Here is a 22,843-nt window from a genome sequence, read left to right as displayed (position 1 = left end):
GCTGACCTGTGGGCCCCGCTCCTCTGCTGTCCGGTCTGATCTGGTTTTGGTTTGGTTTGGAGGCAAAAGAGAGGCAAGAGTCACTTAATTTCAATGAAACAAAATGGTGTGATTTCCATCGCATGAAGTTTATATAGTGCAGTAAAACTCCAGACATTGAAATTGCTCCAAAAAGGCAAGACTCATAAATAATGATTATGAGTCTAACAACTAGTTGTGGTGCGTTTCATCTCAATCTGATTGTCAACTACTCCCTCGGTTTCGATTTACTCATCGTGGTTTTAGTTCAACAGTTCAAATTGAACTAAAACCACGACGAGTAAATGAGAATGGAGGGAATAGTTTTTTCGTTGAGTCGAAGCGTCACATTGGTTTTGGTTTTGGTTTTGTTTATCTCATCTTGGACCGCTGGTTGATGTGCCGCTGACCTGCGGGCCCCGCTCCTCTGCCGGTTTGATCTGGTTTTGGTTTGGTTTGGAGGCAAAAGAGAGGCAAGAGTCACTAAGTTTCGATGAAACAAAGAGGTGGGATTTCCATAGCATGAAGTTTATATAGTGCAGTAATACTCCAGACAGAAAAATTGCTCCAAAAAGGCAAGACTCGTAAATAATGATTATGAGTCTAACGACTAGTCGTGGTGCGTTTCGTCTCAATCTGATTGTCAACTACTCCCTCCATTTCGATTTACTCGTCGTGATTTTAGTTCAATAGTTCAAATTGAACTAAAACCACGACGAGTAAATCGGAAAGAAGGGAGTAGTTTCTTCGTTGAGTCGAAGCGTTACATTGGTTTTGGTTTTAGTTTTGGTTTGGTTTATCTCATCTTGGACCGCTGGTTGATGTGCCGCTGACCTACGGGCCCCGCTCCTCTGCTGGCCGGTCTGATGTGGTTTTGGTCTGGTTTGGAGGGAAAAAAAAAGCTACCTTTCCCTTCGCCCCCCCCCCCCCCCCCCCCCCCCCCCCGCCACATTCCATTCCGTCCGTCCGTCCGCACGCACCCTCGCCGTCGCCATGTGCTCCTCCCCGCCGCCGCCCTCCGCCGCCACTGACGACGACCGCTACCAAGGTACCTCCCCCTCCTCCTCCTCCCTCCCATCAGGTGCCTTTCCCCCCTTTCTTCTCCGACCGCTACCAAGGCCGGCGAGCCGAGCCGAGCCTGGACGCCCCCCCTCCCGCTCCGACGATGCCCTCCTCTCCTCTCCTACCACCGACGAGAGGAGCCGCCGCTGGTCTCGCATTCCCCACCCTCTGCTCTGCTTCGCTCCGACGAGGGTTTTGCGAGGGCTTTACTTCAAATCCAATTAATCTCCAATCCATGGTGATGGGGCCGCAGACCCGATGTGGGAGAGGCGGACGCACGCGAGGATCCTCGTCCGCGACGCCGACGCCGGCCGCATCATCGGCAGCGCCGGTTCCTCCATCGCCGCCATGGAGAAGGAGGCCGGCTCCGGCGCCCGCATCACGCTCTCCGCCAGGGACCAGCTCCTGGCAGGCACCGACCGCCGCGTCGTCTTCCTCTCCGGCCCCTTCCGCGCCGTCATGGACGCCGCCGACCTCCTACTCCACAAGATCCCCCGCTACCAGGTACCCAAATCTTCAGGCTAGGCCCCTCTGTATCTAAACAAAAGGCTCAACATTTCTTCAGATTGGTTTGATTCAGAGACTCCAATCCTCTGCTGTGGCTGTGGCTGTGGTTGTGGTTGCAGGGCGAGCATGCCGACAACACGGTGGTGCTGGTGGTGCCCTACGCCTGCTGCGGCGCGCTCATCGGCAAAGGAGGCACCCTCATCAAGTATGCTCTGTTTTTCTCCCTGTTGGCTTTGCTGAAATGCAATGCTCCAACAGTGCTGCTGTGCATTCCAGCTTCAGTTCTACACTTGATGATATCTCTTCTTCATGTTTCCTCTTGTTTTTTTGTTTCTACTACTTTTCAGAAAGATGTTCCAAGTTTGATGACGATATGTGTTTGTTTTGTTCATCATCTATACTAGGTCGTTAGCTGAAGCATCAAATGCTGGGATCACGGTCTCGCACCACCGAGTCTGCTACGGTTTCAATGACAGACTGGTTAACATCACTGGGCACTTGGAAGATCAGCTGCAGGCCATATTCCTCATACTGTCCGAGCTGCTTGACGATGTCCACTACTTGTCCTCCTACCAAAGTATCAACTTTCATTTCTCTTCTTTTATCCGTTCCGTTGCTGCCTGCTACTCAATTCGTTGCCATCTGTTCTCTCTGCCTTGAGGCATTTTTGGTTTACTGGACTATCTGTCAACGGCTTGGCTTGCAGTAAGGTTGAACCTGATCGGGGGTCCTAATCGTTTCTGCTATGCTTTCGTATTGATATGATCGATTACTATTACACTTCAGTTTGCTGGCTACTAGTAGTTCATACCGCATTGCCTTTGCAGTGACTAAATTGGCTAATCCCATTTCTGAAACTCTCAGGAGTTGGTTTTCCACGTTATCATGTTTCAAGCGTTGAGCGTGATGGCGATGGGCAAGACGAGTATGTCCAAAGATACCACAGCAGGGTAAGAAATACATGCTGTGATTCCATCACCCCTTAATCTGGACTGCTTTATCTTCATGCATACTTGGTCCGCCGTTTAAATGAAGCTTCTTGGTACATGTCGTGTCAACAAGTGATTTAATACAACATAAATAGAAAGAGACGGGGGTTTAGGAGAGTACAAGACAAGAAAAGAAATGGGTTCTCTATTGTTGCTCTTATTCTGTACTAGTGTTGTCTTAATTTTCTGTGAGAAAGTAATCAATGTTAAATAGACAACCTTTCCAGGCAGAAAATTATTATAGTGTTGTAAAATATAGTAGGTCCATCACCCCTGCTACTGTCTCTAGTGTATTTGATGCTTCATCAGTCAGAAAATGTAAAACATGTGGTGGCTGTTATATTTGCGTAGACTGGAAGAAATATGAAATATTGCCAGTTAGTAATCTACTCCCTCTGGAAAGAAATATACGAGCGAGAGTAGTGATCTCTAAACGCTCTTATATTTCTTTACGGGGGAGTATTGAATAAGCTGAAATGAAACCGTCGGCTTGACTCCAACCAACCTGTTAATTTTATGCAAATCGTGTGCCTGCACCCAGTTTAGCCCCTTGTCCCTTTTTGCTTTATATATCATCATCATCATCATCATCATCATCATCAGGGACCTTGCCACATTTTTCTCATATATGTATATGTATACTGGACGCAAACCCAGTTAACCAAGCGAACCATCTTCTTCTCCTTGGATTTCTCCAGCCTGACACGCCCGTGGGGTCACCTGACATCGACGACGGCAGACACGTAGAAGGGACTCTGACCATCGCTGTCGCGAATGAGTACGTGGGCGCCGTCGTTGGCCGTGGTGGGAGGGTCATCAAGGAGATCGAGCAGGTATGATGCATTATATGATGATATATACTGCCCTGCCCACATCATCGAAACGCTTCTCCCCTAGTACATGATGATCCATTCCATTCCATTGGGTACTGAGTACTGATTGACTGACTGCAGACTAGTGTTTCGCCTAATAACTGTGTGTCTGTCGGTGATGGTTTGGAACGCAGGCTACGGGCGTGTGGATCACGGTGTTCAAGGGGAAGCTCTTACCTGGGATGAGAGAAAGGTGGGTGGGTATGAAGTATGAACAACATACAGCAGGTTTCGGTCAGTGCTAGCTGCGCCTGTTGCCTGTCTGTGTATGTAATCTGACTTGCAACGTGTGTGTGGGGGGGGGGGGGGGGGGGGGCATGCAGGGAGGTGGTGATCAAAGGGACGCGGGAGGCGGTGGATGCCGTGGAGGCGATGATCGCGGAGCACATCTCGTACGCCATGGATCGCCACAGGCGGAAGCAGGGTGGCGAGGGGAGGAGGACTTTTGTGGAGTAGCCTCAGCAGGAGCAATGCAGCAGAGCAGAGCATGGTAATGGTAGTAGTAGAAGAGCAGGAAGGAGATGTTGCAAGTGTTTTTTGGTGGGTTGCTGGAGTAGTTAACTAGCAGCAAAAATTACCTTTTGGGAGGGGTTTGATGAAACCCAAGATGAGAGGATTTTTGAACTGAAACAATTTGTTGCACTAGTGCTCAACTGATGCGTGTGCGTGCATGAGAATTTATTTTGGTTGGTGTGATGAAAAAAAAAAGAATTTGCCAACTTTTTTGGAAGAGAGTTTTGCGCGATTTCATCTCATCTCATCTCTATGGTTTTCATAGTACAATCATGTTAATTACGTCTCCGGTGACTGACGAATGAAGAATTGAAATTCATTCATCTTTGGTTTTCATGAATGAATCGATGAATAAACCCTATGCTTCAAAGTCCTCTTCATTAAGGGGCATTTTGCTTTTTAAGAGCAATTAATTGATGTAATCATGCATCAACCTAGCTACCTAGCTTTCTCTCAAAAAAAAAAACCTAGCTACCTAGCTAGGCAAATTAAAGAAAAGAATGCAAACAAAAACAAGTTAAGAGGTCATGCTGTGATTAATTAGTAACACAAGTCTTCAAATTGATCTAGGATCCCCTCCCCTCCCCTCCCCTCCCTCGAGGGTGATGGCCGGGGCCTCGGGAATGAACCGGCAGTTTGAGCTTTGCTGGACGTCCAGCCAAGTACCCATGTCCGACTCACCTTGATAGCTATCTATCCGGCTGAATGTTTAAGACGACGTCGATTGAAGATGGATCAAAAGAGCCAGTGATTGGAGAAGAGGAGGAGGTTTGTTATTGCTTTGGAGAAATGGATCCGATGGATGTTTATTGATGTTCAGGCTTCTTGCGACGGAGGTGACATCTTCATCAATTTGACGATGGTATGTATGGCGAGTTGTGGTGGGCGAATAAATACCTGGGAACGTAAGCATACTTTAATTTGCATCAGAACAATACTTTACCCTGGCTGTTGATGTTGATAGGATTTTTTTTTTTTTGCATGAGAAGGAGGGAGGATACCCACGTCCACAACAATAAATGATGGCTTTTTCTTTTTTCTTTTTGAGATGGACGCGAGAATGTCTTTTATAATTTCGAGTCGAGATGAAGGTGAGGTGCGCACAACTTCCTTTCAATCACTAGTAGAATTGAAAGTGTTGGTAAAGCAGATGAACAAAAGATGTTGACAGCACCATGAATATAGAAAGTGTGACAAGAAAAGCAGTGGCAGAACTAGAGGCCATTCTTCACTCACAAGAAAGAACTCAAAAGCTGAGGTGCCTCACTGGCCCAGTGGACAAGCAGCTGCCTCGAGTTATTGTGGAGATTTGATGGAGGGACCTGAGTGTTTCTAACTGGATCATGTATTGCAAGCTCGATCGGTGGAGCCATGAGATAATAATCAAATAAAGAAAACTCAAATATACAGTCTATAAATAGTTTATCTTCACTATCTTATATCTCTTGACATGCAAACTATTTTTTTCTTCGAGACTCTTTGCGTTTCATTTCATTGAAAAGATGAGAAGATACAAACCTCCTAGGAGGTGGTGGTTACATGGATTGGCAACCTATCAGTGGACATCCCAGTTAGTAGGGAGGACTACCCTGAGACCCAAAGCGCCAGCTTGTGCCCAACATTTGGCTTCGGCCTTAATCCTATCTACGAGTGCGGTGACCGAGGGGCACGCGTTCTCGAAGACGCACTCGTTGCGTTGTTTCCAAATCATCCAAGGGACGAGCATGGTGATGGATTGCAGGCCTTTCCGTAGCGCGTGTGGGGTCTGCCCTTTCGTTCGTTGCCACCAGTCCGTGAGGGTGGGCTCGTTGCTTGGCGGTTGAGAAGGTATCCTCGCCCAAGCTAGCACGTCGTGCCACACCTGCCGCGTAAACGGGCATTCCAGGAGCAGGTGCCACATCGACTCTGGGGCCTGATCACAAAGGAGGCATCGTGGATGGTGCTATAGGCCGCGACGGGCGAGTCGATCCGCCGTCCAACACCGATCCTGGCTAGCCAACCAGTGAAAGAAATGGACACGGCGCGGTGCCCAGCTCTTCCAGGTAAGCTTCCAGGAGGGGCATTTCATGGATCCCTGGAAGGTTGCAGCGTAGCATGACCGTGCCGTATAGGTGCCACTAGCCGTCCATCTCCAGAGCATGTGGTCAGGCCGGTTTGATAGGCTGATGTGCTGCACTGCCTGCCAAAGTCTGAGATATTGGCCAATCTCATGAATCCCTATCACTCCTTGAATGTCACGGGCCCAGACGTTGCCCGCTAGGCCGGCGGCCACCGTTCTTGACTTGCGTCGCCGTTTGGGAATGCATTGGTAGAGTGCCGGTGCGAGTTCACGCACGGACTGACCGTTTAGCCATCGGTCATCCCATAACAGCGCCGTCTTTCCATCGCCGAGCTCCATGATCGTCAAGGCGAAGAACAACGCACACTCCTGGCGAGAAAACTAGAGGTCGAGGCCTCGCCATGCGCGGTCGTCGTCCGTGTGGGAGAGCCACATCCAGCGCAGGCGCAGCGCTAGGCCAGCATGCTCCAGATCCTAGACCCCGAGTCCGCCATACTCGAGCGGGCGGCACACACGTCGCCAATTGACGTGGCAGTGTCCGCCATTAGCAGCAGCGCGCCCAGCCCACAAGAAGCCGTGCTGGATCTTTTCGAGCTGTCTCAATGTCTTCTTGGGCGGCGTGAACGCGAGCAGTTGATGTATCGGGATCGCGGCGAGCACCGATTTGACCAGAGCCAGCCGCCCGGTTTTGTTCATGAGCCATGCTTTCCATGTGGGGAGCCGAGCAGCCACCGAGTCGACGAGTGGTTGTAGTTGGGCAGCTGAGGGACGGCGTAGCGTGAGAGGGATGCCAAGATAAGTAATGGGTAGCTCCGCTTTCGTGCATCCCACCTGATCAATTGTTGCATCCGCCTCGGGGTCACCATTGAAGGTGGTGGTGGAACTTTTGGCATAGTTCACTCGGAGGCCGCTAGCTTCGCTGAATATGGCCAAGATCACGCGAACGGCCTCCACGTCACCTTGCGTGGCGTGGAAGAATAGCATCACGTCGTTGGCGTATAGGGATATGGCCGGAATGTCTCGTCGGGGGTGCAGCCGCTGCAATATGCTGGCCTCGTGCTGATTAGGCGCCCAAGGATGTCCACGGCGAGGACAAAGAGCTGCGGAGATACGGGGTCTCCCTGGCGCAGCCCGCAGCGATGCCAAACTGGCGGTCCCGGCTCACCATTGATCATGATCCGAGTGCTCGAAGATGATAGCAAGATCGCTAGCCACTCCCTGAAGCGAGGTCCGAAACCGTACTAGCCAAGAGCCTCAAAGAGGAAGGGCCATGATAGGGAGTCGAAGGCACGCGTTAGGTCTAGCTTGAGCATCACTCTCGGAGCCCCAAGTTGGTGCAGCAGCTTCATCGATTGCTTGACGAGGACAAAGTTGTCATGTAGACTCCGTCCCGGAATGAAAGCGCTCTGGTTGCGGCTGACCATGTCTCCCAATCTGGGCGCTAGGCGGAGCGATAGCACCTTCGCGAAGATCTTCGCCACAAGGTGAATGAGGCATATTGGCCTGTAGTCGCGTAGTTGGCACGCGTCTGCTCGCTTTGGGAGTAATGTCAAGAGGGCCTGGTTGAGCTTGCTGAATCCACGACCGCGCAGCTCAAATAGCTGCTGGAATACGTCGAAGAAGTCTTGCTTGATGATGCTCCAGCGGGCCCTCAAGAATTCCGCGGTGAATCCGTCCGGCCCCGGCGCTTTGCGAGCCGGGAGGCGCTTGACGGCGTCCCAAATCTCCTCCGGGCTGAATGGCACCTCGAGGTCAGTCAGGTCGTGAGGCTCGATGATTTGCGATAGATCCAGCGTGTGGTTGCGGGCGGCGGAGGAGCCAAGGAGCTCGTCGAAGTATGTGAACGCCGCTTGGGCCATTCCCTCCTGATTAGTGATCACTTGCCCATCGACCACAAGGCCGAATATGTGATTCTTCTGTCGGCGGAATGAGCATTGCCGGTGGAAGAAGGCTGTGTTAGCGTCACCGTCCTTGAGCGTGGTGATCCGCGCCCGTTGCCTCGCGATTGTGCGCTCGAGAGAAGCCAGCCCCAAGTATGAGATCTTGAGCTGTTTTCTCAGCCAATCTTCCGGGGGAGATAGCGTGCGATCTTCCTGGGCTTTGTCAAAACGCGATATGAGCTCGCGAGAGATGGCCATCTTGTCACGCATGCAACCCTTGGACTTGGCGCTCCAACTCGTCAGTGCGCGTGCCGTGGTCTGAAGGCGCAGCATGAGACGCTGGAAAGGGTCCGGGTCGTGCACCGATCCCCAAGCCACGGCAAGCGTGTCGTGGAATCCGTCAAGCCGCAGCCAGAAATCCTCGAAGTGGAACCTCCAATGCGCTACATGCGTGGGTGCATAGTCAAGGAGGAGCGGGCAATGGTCGGACACGACGGAGGCGAGGCATCTCAAGTGGCAGTCACCATGCGCGTCCTCCCAGTCGGTGGTGCAAAACACACGGTCCAGGTGCACCAGGGTGGGCGGAGTTTGCTCGTTGGACCATGTGAATCTTCTTCCATTGAGGTATACCTCCTTGAGCGCGAGGTCGTTGACGAGGCGGCGGAATCTTCCCATCATGCGGCGATTCAGGTTGCCGTTATTCTTGTCTTCATCACGTAGGATCAAGTTGAAGTCACCGCAAAGCATCCATGGCCCAGGGCAGTCCGCGCGTATATCGCGTATCTCCTGCAGGAAGGCGATCTTTTCCGCGTCCTCTTGGGGGCCGTAAACGACAGACATCCACCAAGGCGTGCCACTGGCCGTGGCCACTCTCGCCGTGATGGTGTTTGTGGTGAACAGGGGGTCAGTGCTCGACACGACCCTGCTCTTCCACGCGAGCAGGATGCCTCCCCTCGTGCCGTTCGCCGGAAGGTACGTGTTATCATTAAACTCCGAACCGAGGGCATCGAGGACAGCGGACGAGCACATCAAGGCCATTTTAGTTTCTTGTAGGCATACAATAGAGGCTCTGGTTGTGTTGAGCAGCGATCTAACAGCATAGCGCCGGGCACGTGCGTTAAGGCCGCGCACATTCCATATAGCTATCTTGATGTCGTGATCCATGGGTACACATGATCGACGGGGGCGGACATCGCGATAGCCCTATGGCGAGCCGGCCATCCGAGCGGTGGCCATCGCAGCAGCCGCTGTTGAGAAGTCCGCGGGTAGCTCTCGGTCTACTAGGGCAGCGATGACCGTGAGCACCGAGAGTGGGATGGGCGCCGCAAACATGTCGTTGTACGCCTTCATCTTGTCAGCGGTGATCCTCTGGTTGGTCCCGACAATCCCGAGCCTGCGGAGGATCTGAACTTGTGCGCGGCGCTCGGCAGTGGGTGGCGCAGCCGACGAGATGGTGATGGTGGTCGATCGGCCACGTCTGGGCGTGAAGTTCAGCGGGCGGTGCAGTTTCTTCCCTGGGGTTGGCAGAGCCGTGGTAATGTGCTTCGTTGCGGCTGCGAGGAATTCGCCCACAGTCCAATTCTTCGGCGTGCAGGGGCGTGCGCGAGATTGGCGCAGCGTGATTGGCGGTGGCGCGAACCTCCCCGGTGTCGAACGTGGGGAGCCATGTTGGGCTCCCGTCATCATGGGGGCAACGCGGCCCACGGTGGCCTCCTGCATGGTGGGCTGGGCTGGGGAGCCATGTTGGGCTCCTGTCAGCATGGGGGCAACGCGGCCCACGACGGCCTCCTGCGTGGCGGGCTGGGCTTGGGGCTCCAGCCGTAACTCAGGCGTCGGGGCGCTGGATTGGGTGGTTGCGAGTCTGTCGGGGACAGAGCGCTGGCCTCCGCGTGGGGTCCGGTGGGCAGGCAGTCACCATCACCAGGGCCCATCTTCCCAGTCGCTAGCGTGGGGGGGGGGGGTTGTTGCTTTGGCCCGACCGAGCCGCAGAATGGCCCCAAGGCGCTGGCGGCGTATCAGGAACCTCGCTGACGGTGTCCAGATCCCGACAATGCATAGGATCGGGCGAGCCAGTCGTGGCCCCCACGCGATCGTCCTCGGGCGCGCCATTCCCAGACAGGTTCGAATCCCGCGCTGGTTCTGGTGAGATCGCAGCCAACGGGAGATCGCCAGCTGGGGCCTGGCCCGCCACTACGCCCACCATCGGGGCCGCAGCAGCCAAAGTAGCGCTACCAACTGGCGCGGTCATCGTGGTCGCGGGGACAACTGCGTCCCCGACAGTCTTATCCACAGGGCCCGCCTGCAAAGCACCCCTTTGTGATCCTCTGCCTCTTCCTTTTCTGGCACGTCGACGAGGCGGGTGGGTCCCCTGCTGACCAGGCCACGATGCCATGCAAAGATCCTGGCTCGGTATGGACGGTGGCGCGCCCTCGCCGGCGGGAGCAGGCCAAGCACGCGACACGGCAAGTCCGTCCACACGTCCGGGCCGGTTTTGTGCCCTCCATAGCGCGTCGTCCATCGCCATGCCATCAGCGCGGCCAAGAGGCGGAGCGTCCGTACGCCGGCGCTTGCGGCCCCGGCGGCGCGCTCTACCTTGGCCGGGTCCTGGTGCGCGGATGGGGTTGGTGCCGTCGTGCGCACCATCCCCACCTTGTCCTGTGCCATGGTGGCCGCGGAGAACTGGAGCGCTGGCTGGCTCGATGCGGGCCACAGCAATGGCAATGGGGTAACTGAGGATCCTGATGGAGGGCCCACGTCGGCTCTAGCGACTTTGAGTACTGCGTCGAGCTAGAGCTCCGCGGCGTTCCGGCGCAGGCCTGGCACCTGTCCACCGCCGAGCACGTCCTGGGCACAAGCTGCTGGATAGAGCGCCTTCACCCCAGGACGCGCTCCAGGGCCAATCTTGTGACGTTCAAGCTGGCCGCGTGCACACACCACCCCGACAACATCCGCCGTGCCGAGATCGTCGAGCAGATCCCTGCGCGCCTGAGTTCCGACTATTCACCTCAGCAGTACTGCCATATCATCAATTCTTAACATGCATAATGCAATCATACATCCACATGTACCTGTTATGAATAGTAAATTCGAATAATAATATTTTTTTTAAAAAACTGAATCTTTTTTGTAGTATACCTTTTTTTTGTAGTATACCTAGCCGACCATTCTACTAGAGTATGAAGTTCCATAAAGAAATGACACCCATGCCATTCTGGGCAAAAAAGACAAAATATGTGCTATATTTGAAAACACTAGTTGAAGGAATAGTAAAATCGGATTATATTTTCTTCACTACAGAATACCCCGATGTCATTCCTTCACGAAATTTCATACTGAGTAGAATGGTCGACCACGATTGATATTCCAAAATTTCAGTTTTTTTAGTATTGTTTTCAAATTTACTATTCACATGGGTGTGCGTGAAACCATGTTCACCCGTGTATTTTGGAGAGAAAGAGATGGCAATATCAAATCAAAATCGGTTCACCATCCGACTCGCACCCGCGCCAGTGAACAAATTAATCCTCGCTAGCACTCGCCACTCGCACTCGGGAGCTCCTATACGACGCTTCAGGCGCCCGTTCGCAGAAGTGGCGCTCACGCAGCCACACACACACTTGGGCCGGCCCAACACGCGTGTTCGCTTGCTCCACATGTTGGCTACTTCCTTCGCTAATTCGTTGTTGATTGGTCACTGCGTTGGCCGCTGACTGGTCGCAGTTAACCGATCAACTATTGACCAGTCACCCGTTGACTTCTAAAAAAAATCCATTTTTTGCAAAATATAAAAAAACATGAATTAAAAACTGGTCATGGATTTTGAAAAAAAGTTCACAAATTTGAAACAACTTTATAGAAGTTAACAAGTTCATCAAATTTGAAAAAAAAGTTCATTGATTTTGAAACAAAAGTTCACAAATTTTAAAAATTCATGGATTTTGGGAAATAAATTCAAGGATTTGAAAAAAAAATCACTATTTGAAAAAAATCACGAATTTCAGAAAATTTCATTGATTTTGATAGAAGTTCATCAATTTTGAAATAAAAATCATTGATTTCCAAGAAAGCTCAACAGTTTTACAAAAGTCATGAATTTGAGAAAATGTTCATTGATTTTGAAAAAAAATCATGAATTTCAAAAAATAATGTTAAATTGAAAAAGTCCATGAAATTTGGTAAAAGAATAAAAAAATTCAAATAGACAGTTCAAAAAACGTGAAATAAAGAATAAGAAAAAAATAAAAAAAGCAAAGAAAAACTAGGAAAGAACGAAAAAGAGCTAATTAAGCACATCAAGAGGGTGGCTAGGTGGTTATTATGGGATGCTTTGAACCAGGAGTCACTAATAGTTTTTTGCGATTTAGAAAATCAGAAGAAAAAAAGGGTCAGCCCAATCGTAGGAGGGTGTGTGCCCGTTTGTAAAATGACCTATAACAGGCGCCTGAAGCGCCAAATAGAAAATGTCGCACCCAGGGCCGGGGCACTTTCGATTTATTACTACTCATTGGCACTGCTGGGCTGGCTACTTATGGATTTTCTCTTCTAAAAAAAACTTATTGATTTTCTTTTTTGTGTGTGTCAGATACTTACGGATGGTGGTGTGTCTATAGGGTGGTCAAGGTGGGCCACGCCCTAGAATATGTACCATAGCCCATAAGAGAGTACGGGATAGCCTCCCGTCCCCGATTCCCCTCGCGACTGCTCTGCACTCTCGCCGGTCTCGTTGCCCTAACTCACCCGACGCCTAACCTGGTCCACCACCCCTAAAAAAACTAACCTCGTTCCATTTAACGCAGAAGGCATTTTGTCTAAAATAAGTTCATATACGACTTTTTCTTTCGAAATAACTATACGACTGATTTTTCATATGTTCAAACATTGTGAACTGTAATAGTCTACATTTTTTCTAGGAAAGCACTCAAATCTTATATATCATCCACCATGGTATACAACAGGTGTGTACGTACGTAATACTTCTTTCATATGTAAATAGTAAGTAAATAAATGTCTCAACTTTAGTACAAATATCAGTAAAGTAGTGTAGTTAGGGAAGAAAAGAGTAGGGTAGATCGGACAGAGTAGGGTAGTCAGCCATAGCTCAAACACTGCATAGGAAGGAAGGTATCGAAGCATTAGTGTTTTGCGTCTCTCTCTGGTAGAGAGAGTGGTGATTAATCAAATCAAATCAAATGAAATCAATCGCTAGCTAGTTCAATGGATTAGTCAGGTACAAATGGATTGATGGGATGGCTAGCTTCTGCTCATCTGCTGGTCAATGCTGTTTCGCCAATTTGTTTGTTAACATTGCCTTGGGATCTTGTCAACAAAGCAAAGGTGTTTGATACTACAATCTTATCTCCCCACAATTTTCTGGGTTCCAGTAGGATTTTTGAATTAACTAAAAACATATGAGAATATGAGATGCAAGCATTTTTTTTCCTGAACAAGAGTGGGAAATTAGAAAATAAACTAAAAACTGTATTAAATAAAAGCGGTGTGGCAATACATCTTACAAAAGAGACCCTAAGAAAAACCTACGCACATGTTACTAAAAATTCCAAAGAGGGACCCGTCTGAGAAAAAGAAAAAAGCAATTGGGTCCAAACTGCTCTTGAGCAGAACAAATCTTGCGGGCACCAGGGACAATACAACTTGTTCCGGCCAAACCTCTACCACGACAGGACTCCATCCTGGAACAACATTGTGTCCCCTTTGGCACTGACATGCCCGGAAAGAATAAATTTGGTCGCATTTTGACCAAAAAGAACGATGACTCGTCGGAGAAGGTTACGAGAGGCAATGATGCAGCCGGTGAAGCTAGAGGGTTTAGGGCCGGCGGAGGGTGCTTCATGGCCGGTGTAGGGAGAGGGTTTAGGGCCGGCGTAGGGTGCTTCGTGGCCGCTGGCTGTAGGGAAAATCTCCACCACGGCAAGAAGATCGTGATCGTGGTTGAAGGACCTAATGATGGTGGGTAAAAGTAGGGGGTTATATGCTAATATGGGTTTAAGTGGATGCATGGTTACAATCCCACCTCCAATCAGTGTCATTTCTTCTCAATCTGATGGCCCATGATGTAATTTTCAGATTTTCACTGGTTGCCCATTTTCACAGGATACTTCGCCTATATGCTAGCTGGCATGCAACTCAAAAGGCAATAAAGCGGTCGAGGCCGTTAGCTAGTCGATCTGGAAAGAAGAAGAAAGACGAAGGGTCCGTGTCATCATACGATCGACATATAGTATCTATGCTTTGGTTAGCTATATATAGTTAGCTCTAGTATTCTTCTGGTTAGCTTTATTAGCTCCACCGCCTCCAAGCAAAAGATATACTCCCTTGAGTCACTTATTTTGGACGGAGGGAGTACTACTGTACACATCACACTATCTACATACAGTAGTATCTAGCTTTGTTTATAGGATTTTTGTTCATTTTTAAAAAGAAAGAGAGTCAAGTTGTATATATACAATTATTATGCACGTACACGGTGATTGGTGATTGATTTGGTTTTTTACATTGCGGGGCGATTAAGATATTGATTGGTTGATTAGTTATGTGCTCCTAGTTGGAAACCAGTATAAAGTAAAGTAAAAGTAGTGTCGCGTATGGTGGGGTGCAGTTGCATGCAAAAGGAGAGATATATATGTTGATCAAAGCGAAGGTTCTGTCTTTCTTTCTTTCTTTCTTTTTTCTCTGTTGCTTACAGATTTCGGAGCAATGGTAGGAATATATTCTACATGTGATTTTGCTAGCTACGTACTTCTGCCTCCCTCTGTTTCATAATATAAGGCACATAGGTTTACATGCAGCCAATGTTTTAGAACTTTGATCACTACTATTTATGAATATATGGATTCAGGATGTAAAAGTTTTTTTTTGGGTGATGAAATGTCAGAATGATATTGTTCTACTTGTCTTTAAAATTATTCTTGTATCGTACTTGTACTTACTTACGAAACCTTTTATCCCAAACAAGTTGGGGTAGGCTAGATATGAAACCCTTTCACGAGGACTTCCCAGGAGGTCACCCATCCTAGTACTACTCTCGCCCAAATGGGTTTCATACCCAAAAGACTGGCTAGTTTTTACGTTGGCTCGCCAAGCCTATCACAACCCTTAGATATGAAATCCTTTCACGAGGACTTCCTAGGAGGTCACCCATCCTAGTACTATTCTCGCTCAAATGGGTTTCATACCTATGGGACTGGCTAGTTTTTACGTTGGCTCGCCAAGCCTATCACAACCCTCCTCCTTTACCCGGGCTTGGGACCGGCTATGCCTAGAAGACATAGGCGGAGGCATCTTATATGTTAAAAAAATAGTTAAATTGTGCATTGGGGACTGTGAACGCCAAGTGTGACATATATTTGTGAACCGATGGAGTACTAAGGGGGTGTTTTTAGTCCCAGAGACTAGAAAAAGTCCCTAAAAAGTCCCTAGAAACCAAACGGGAGGGACTTTTTCTACAAGGACTAGAAAAAGACTTTACCGGAGAGTCTTTTTTGATTAGTCCCTAGGACTAGAAAAAGTCTTAGGACTTCTGAACCAAACACCCCCTAAGTAACGGTGACCGGAGCCGTCCGGTCGGGTGGGGCTGAAACTTTAGTTGATTTGCAACAACAAAAAATATTGTTTGGAATCAATGCGTGAAAGAATTACTTTATATATGTAGCAAATGTATGTTTGTGCATTGTAGTACAGTAGATATGTTTGATCAAGACGATACTGGATAAAATCTGATGATGCGGTAACTGAACCAGCAGATATAGAAAGAACCGTAAACAAATTAAGGGGATATTCTAGGCAAAAACCCAAAACCACAGCTGAACTCGTCGAGATCACTCCACCATAGCTCGTTCTTACTATGGGCGTCATCAACAAATTTCGACCACTAATTTACCTGCAACTGCAACGATCTGTAGAGGACCAAACCTCATTGAATCGCTGACTAGAAGCACAAAGATTCAATTTGTCGCCCATGGAAACCCGATGGGGACTGGGGACAGAACCTTGCAAGCTCCCCAATCACCACCAAGATCGACGAGGTTAAAGCCAGACGACTACAATTAAGCGAGTGCTCACTCTCTCAGACTCTCAGTTCTGGCTAGCTTGTTAGGTGGCCCAAACCAAACAAATTAACAATAATGTGACTCAGGTTATACGTGATCCGCCTGAAAATTTATTTTGGATAAGTTGATTTTGTCGATCATTAGATTAAGATCTAACGGCCGTCCTTCTTTCTACTTCCTCCAACATTTTTCCTCCTTTAACTGTTGTTCCTTCCACAAAATTGACCTACTCAAAAATTGCAAATCTAGGCAACTTACATATAGCTTTTGTGTAGCTTAACTGGGTTGCTAGCACCCATCATATGGCACGACATATGGTATATATATACTTTGGTTAATTAGTTAGTACAAGTATTCTTTTGGCTAGCTTTATTAGCTCCGATCACCTGCGTGCAAAAGATATACCACTATCGGACTATCTACCTTTTTGATCAGCTTTTCCTAGTAAAAGAAAGTGAGTCTCAGATTATATATGTACCGTTATTATGCACGTACGTACGCATGCATGCATGGTGATTGGTTAGCTTTGTTTCTTGCGAGGCAATACAAATATCGATCGGTTAATATAAGTTGTGTGCTTGTAGTTGGCAACCAATATAAAGTAAAGTAAAAGTAAACAAGTGTAGGTGTATGGTGGGGTGTAGTTGCATGCAAAAGGGAGGAGAAATAAACCTACATTTTGCTATAGCTACTTTCTTTCCGTTACAGACTGCAGAGGTAGGGAATATATATATTCTACACGTGAATTTGCTAGCTACGTACGGTACTACATCAAATCAAGTAGAGTGTGTGGCAATCGATCGTGCTCGTGCTCGTGCATGTGTGTATGTGACTTTTGATACTCAAGCTAGTGTTGTACTTGTACGTACATAGTCCTACTTACGATTTGAATTTGGAGCCCTTAGGGCATCTCCAGCCGCGCCCCAGGAAGGCCTCCCCAGGCGATAAAAACGGCCCAGTCGCGCCCTCAGAAGCCCGATTTTTGCCGGCTTGGGCCGAAAACAGCGCCGGCGGACCCAACCTGAACCCGACGCGCTGGGGGGCGCCCGGGGGCGCCGGGGCGAGCTGTTTTGGCGCGAAAAAGACGCGGGCCAGCCGCGTCAGCGACTCGGCGCCTCGTCTTCCCCCAACGGCCTCGGTTCCCGCGGGGAATCAATGGCAAGGCTGACCGGCGGCAGCCTTGCCATTGATTCCTCACGGGCGGCGGTTCACGGGACGGCGCGCCGACGCCTCCCCTCCCTCGCACGCGTACACACGGGCGCGTCCCGGCTATAAAAGCCGGCGGCCTCCACTCGCCTGTGCCCACACCAGTCCCGCCCCTCGCCGCGTCCAGCCCCTCCCTCTCCCTGCCTCTCCCGAGCGCCGCCGCCCAGCCCCTCCCTCTACCTCTCCCGAGCCCGCCCAGCCCCGCCGTCGCCATGGCAGAACGCTTCCCCGGAGACGAGGCGGCGGCCAACGGCTTCGGCCGCCGTTCGCTCCGCGAACAGGAGTCCTGGCTCCTGTTTCAGGCGAACATCTCGGCGCCGTCGGACATGCGCGCCGGGCCAACGGGGTGGAGACTCAGCGCCGGGGGAGTGCCCATTCCCCCGTTGCCCGACGCCGTGGCGAAGCCGAAGTACTTCGCCGAGGAGGTCGAGATCGTGCGCGCGTCCCTCACCGACGCCCAACTCTCCCTCCCCCAGTATGCCGCCGACAACCACGCGGCCTGGGCGGCGTATTTCGAGCGCCGCCAGCAGCAGCGATTGGCGTCCACCAACGGCGCGCCGGTGGTCGGCGGCCGGCAGAACAGCGAGGGGCGCCACCTCTGATGGGGCGTCCCCGGTCGCACACTCGAGGGCGTGCTCACGTACCTCGAGGGCGGCAACGACCCGCCGTTGGCGTACCCCCCGGCGCAGCACCGACACGTCGGGCCATGGGCGCCAAGGAGGTTCGGGTCCTCCTCCTCCTCTTCCTCCTCCCGATCCTCATCGCACTCCTCCGGCACTCCGGCCCTGCTCGGCGTCAAGGCCGAGCCCGCGGCGGAGTCGCCGCTCGGTCGGCGCACTCGCAGCGCCGGCATTGTCATCAACGAGGGCGGCCGGCACGCCTCCTCCTCGTCGGCTCCTCCGCGCTTCGTCAAGCCAAAGACGGAGCCGGGGCTGGCGCCGGTGAAGGCGGAGTTCGACGACGACGACGCGGCCCTAGAATGGGCGCGCCAGGACTCCATTGCGATGGAGAAGGCGCGCCGGGAGAAGGTGAAGGAGCGCCAGCGCGCCGCCCTGCGCCGCTTCGAGGAGCGCCGACACGGCCGCGATGAAGACGGGGTCGTCGTCCTATGCGACAGCGACAACGACGACGACGACGCGCCGCCGCCAGTCCGCCATGGCAACGCCGGGTCCAGCAGGGGCGCCCGCGTCAAGGAGGAGAAGGCCGACGACGACGATGGTGGCGACGACTTCAGCCCCTTTCTTTTTTAGATTAGGTTAATGTAATGAAAATGCGCGAATTTCGCCGAAATTTGCCATGTTTAGCCGAAATTTAACTACTTTTTATCATAACTTCACCAAACGGCCCTTTTTTTTTTAATACGCGCATGGGGGCGGCCCTGGGGGCCGACGGCTGGGGACCGATTCGCCCCAGGGCCATTTTTTGCGCCGGCTCACCCCCCAGGCGGCGCTTTTAGACGCCCCCTGGGGGGCCAACGGCTGGAGATGCCCTTAGGACAGGTGAGAAGGTGACTCCGAGAACCGAGAACAACCAACCAAGAGAGCCCTCACCGTGGTCGACGCACGAGACTGCGCGCGAGCTATAAGTGTCCAAGTCCTTCTCTCCAAAGGTGTTGTAGTTTTGACATTAAGGTTTGATGTTAAGACCTAAATGATAATAAGTACTCCCTCTGTGTCAAAATATAAGACGTTTTTAAACACTATGACATTGTCAAAAAATGTGTCTTATATTTTGATACGGAAGGAGAGTATAGGGTAACAACCAAGAGGCGTGCATATGTAGATATATGTGATATGTGAGTTAGGTAGTAGTATCTAGGAAAGGAAAGAAATTTGAACTATCGATCGAAAGAGAGATAGGACATATACTCCCTCCGTTTCAAAATATATGACTCAACTTTGTACTAACTTTGTACTAAAGTTAATATAAAATTGAGTCATCTATTTTAAAACGGAGGGAGTAGCTACTACCTGGTACTTTAGCTAGTGCAGCATGCACTTTAGATTTAGGCTTTCTTCTTATTTTCCTTTCGTGTTTGCACTTAGGGATTAAGCGTGCGTGCGTGCGTGCCTACTTGTATGAATCCGTCCATGCATGATGCATCTTTCGGCTCAGCGCCTGAAAAGAAAAAAAGATAGACCACTATCGGTCCCAACATGTATAATGTATGTTACCTAAATCTTGTTGATGAGAAGAAAAGGATTCACAAAGGTCATGCAAGTCAGATTATATATGCGGTATGAATTATTAGATTGATTTTTTTCTGGTTGCAAAGTTCGTTGGCATGGCACGACACCTGGTAAAGTAAAATAAATTCCCAAAGGAAAAAAGAAAGTAAAGTAGGGGATTTTAGACTATCCGAACCGAAATGGGGAACCAGCTTGATGACAAATTCAGTCCGGACAAATAGGGGCGTAATGTGGATCACCTTGGAGATGCCCTTAGCTACCTTTAGCGCGCCTGAAAAGATACACCATCAAGTGTCAATCCATCTTTTCTTTTTTATGTTTTGGACTGAAATGTCAATCAATCTTGTTGATAACAAAATAAAAGGCAGGTCATACAACACGTATGCATTGTGCATAATTTACATGCTTGTAGGGCACATCCACACATGGCCCAGATCATGACCACCCCCACCATTAAGCTTGTAGGGTAGGGACAGCTGTCAATGGAAGGTGGCTTCGGGTTAATCGATGTACTCTTTTTGTCGGACTTTGTTGTATAATTTAACAAAAATGGCTGCGTGTACCTTTTCTATAGGGACGTCAGGGGTCTCAACCTCCTTTTCGAAGAAGAAAATGTATGTATTGTGCATGGTCAAAAGATTGATGGGCTATTTATATGCTAGCTGGCATTAAAGTATATAAAGCGCACTGTTAAGTCGCAGTTACATGCAACTCAAAAGGCAAGAAAGCGATCGCGGAGAAATATACCTATCTAATGAGGACGTTAGCTAGACGATCTGGAAAGTAAGAAGAAAGACGAAGGATCCGTGTCATCATACGATCGACATAGAGTATCTATACTTTGGTTAGCTATATAGTTAGCGCTAGTATTCTTCTGGTTAGCTTTATTAGCTCCACCGCCTCCAAGCAAAGGTATATATGCTTATATCACTATACACATCGCACTATCTATCATCTATATAGTAGTATCTAGCTTTGTCGATAAGATTTTTGTTCATTTTTTAAAAGAAAGAAAGTCAAATAGTATATGCGCAATGATTATGCACGTACGCGGTGATTGGTGGTTGATTTATTTTATTTTCATTGTATATGTGCACGTATGCTAGTATTCCTTCTGGTTAGCTTTATATTTATTAGCTCGACCGCCTGCATGCAAAAGATAGTACCACACTATGTGGGTTGATGAAAGCGAAGGTTCCTTGTTTCTTTCTTTCTTTTACCTAGACCTAGAGGCTGGAGCAGTGGAGGGAATATATTCTACTACTACATGTGAATTTGCTAGATACGTACTACAGGAAATCAATCGATCGTGCTCGTGCATGCGTGTACGTCACCTTTGATGCTCAAGCTAGCGCTGTACTTGTACGTACCTCGTAGAGGCTTCCGATTTGAAATTGGAACCTCAATCTATTATCTATTAATAATAGTAGTTAAGGAGATAATTGCATGATTTATTGGTGGAAAACCGAACGAAAATTGGTACAACACGCCCACAAAACATAGCACCGACACTGACTCTCTCAAGAGCAACTGTCAATGTCATCACTTGTCTCGAGCAAAGCGACTCTGACTTCAACACGGAGGAGCAACCAAGAGCCCTCACCGTGGCCGATGCACGAGGTCTCTGTCGACCTATGTCAAACAACCGACCAGGGTGCGTCGAGGACAACCTAGGCCGCCCTCCCCTGGTTGCAAGCTGCAAGTGTCCATGTCTTCCTCTTGTGAAAGGTGGTGTTACCATGAGATAGGGAAAGAGAGTTAGGCACTAGGTACTTTAGCTAGCGCAGCATGCATTTTAGCTTTAGCCTTTCTTCTTCTTCTTCTCTTTTCCTTTTGGCAATTGGGGATTAAGCTTAGCTAGCGGTCGTCTGTACATGTATGGATCCGCCCATGCAAGATGCATCTTTCTGCCGAGCGCCTGAAAAGGATAGACCACTATCCATCCATCCATACGTTGCACAAATCTTGTTCATAAGAAGAAAAGGGCTCACAAAAGTCATGCAAGTCAGATTATATATAAATGTGTACACTCCCAATATGCAGTATGAATGATTGATTGGTTTTCTAATTTTCATGTTGCAAAGTTGGTTGGCAGATGGCACCCAGCCGGTAAAGTAAAGTAAACAAAATTCTCAAAGGAAAAAAAAGGAAGTAAAGTAAAGTAGTGCATGGGTGTTGCGTCGTAGTGGGTTGTATCAGGCCGATCGGTCGTCCAAAGCTTCATTGATCCTTTTCTTTTCCCTGATCTGTTATACAACAACTAGGAACAGACAGAAATGCACATGGAATATGTTCTACTCAGGTCGGGTCGATCGTGGGTTCAAAGGGAGCCCAGTTACTAGTACAAGTCAGTTACTTTTGTACTTGTATCTCAGTTGATTGAGTTGTGTATGTATGTACTAGGTCTGGACGCATGTACATACATTCGTCGGTGGGAGAAGATCAATTGCAGCAGGAAACATGTATTGTTGGTGTATGTTGGAGCTACGAACTCATCACTCACTTGGATACGTATATATTGCTCCTAGCTAGTACCTGGTGGTCACATGGCACCACTTCTCTGCTTTATTATTTTTGTTTTGTTTTTGTCATGTTCAGATGGATCGATCAAGCAGTTGCTGCTTTGATAAATTAATAAACAAAGTAGGTAGACAAACAAAAAAGAATTTGTTCGAGGGAGCGAATTGTCTTGTCACAGATGACAGCCATATGTTCATATCATCATATGCTGTGAAGGGTACTCTTAGTGCTAGCAAATTGTTCTAGCTTTGCTTTATTAGCTCGATCGCCTGCATGCAAAAGATATACCGCTACCGGACTATGTAGCTTGTTGATAAGATTTTCTATGAAATGAAAGAAAGTCAGATTGTATATGTACCATTATTCATGCACGTGCGCATGGTGATTGGTTTAGTTTTGTTTACTCGTGAGGCAATTAAAATTGAGTAGTTAGTTTTTTTGTGAAAAGAAAAGTGAGTGGTTAGTTGATTAGTTATGTTCAGGTAGTTGGCAACCAGTAGTCATATAAACAAAGCAAAGTAAAGTAGTGCAGGTGTATGGTGGGGTGTAGTTGCATGGAAAAGGCAGGGGAAATATACCTTACCTAGCTATATAGAGTGGGTTGATCAAAGCAAAGGTTCTTTGTGTCTTTGTGCTGTTACAGATTGCAGCAACGAAGGTAGGCAGCGAATATATTCTATTCTAGCTCTACATGTGAATTTCCTACTTACGTACCACATATAGGTGGCGACCGGTCCGGTGCGCCACTATCATCGGCCCTCCCTCGCCGGAGCCGGACAAAACTTGTTGCAGTAGACACTCAGTTGTATCCTTGAATGATGCATCTTTCGGCCAAGCGCCTGAAAAAGATAGACCGCTATCCATCGATCCATCTATATGTTACCTAAATCTTGTTGATAACTAAGAAGAAAAGGGTTCACAAAAGCCAAAAAGGTCAGATTACATCTATGTGTGTGTACACT

The 22,843-nt window shown here is 49.0% G+C and overlaps 1 protein-coding gene across 1 annotated transcript; it reads left to right on the top strand.

Moving 5' to 3' along the window:
* Nucleotides 1-961: 961 nt before the first annotated feature.
* Nucleotides 962-4,196, top strand: LOC123157178 (protein BTR1). The gene is made up of 8 exons (XM_044575431.1): nt 962-1,066; nt 1,334-1,584; nt 1,707-1,792; nt 1,992-2,164; nt 2,452-2,537; nt 3,275-3,409; nt 3,583-3,641; nt 3,772-4,196. Exons 1-8 carry the CDS (start codon nt 1,012-1,014, stop codon nt 3,902-3,904), a joined length of 978 nt encoding a protein of 325 aa, XP_044431366.1. The 5' UTR covers nt 962-1,011; the 3' UTR covers nt 3,905-4,196.
* The last annotated feature ends 18,647 nt before the right edge of the window (nt 4,197-22,843 follow it).

This window comes from Triticum aestivum, chromosome 7B (genome assembly GCF_018294505.1).
Source record: "Triticum aestivum cultivar Chinese Spring chromosome 7B, IWGSC CS RefSeq v2.1, whole genome shotgun sequence".
Taxonomy (NCBI): Eukaryota; Viridiplantae; Streptophyta; class Magnoliopsida; order Poales; family Poaceae; genus Triticum; species Triticum aestivum.
This window is presented reverse-complemented; position numbering and strand designations above follow the sequence as displayed.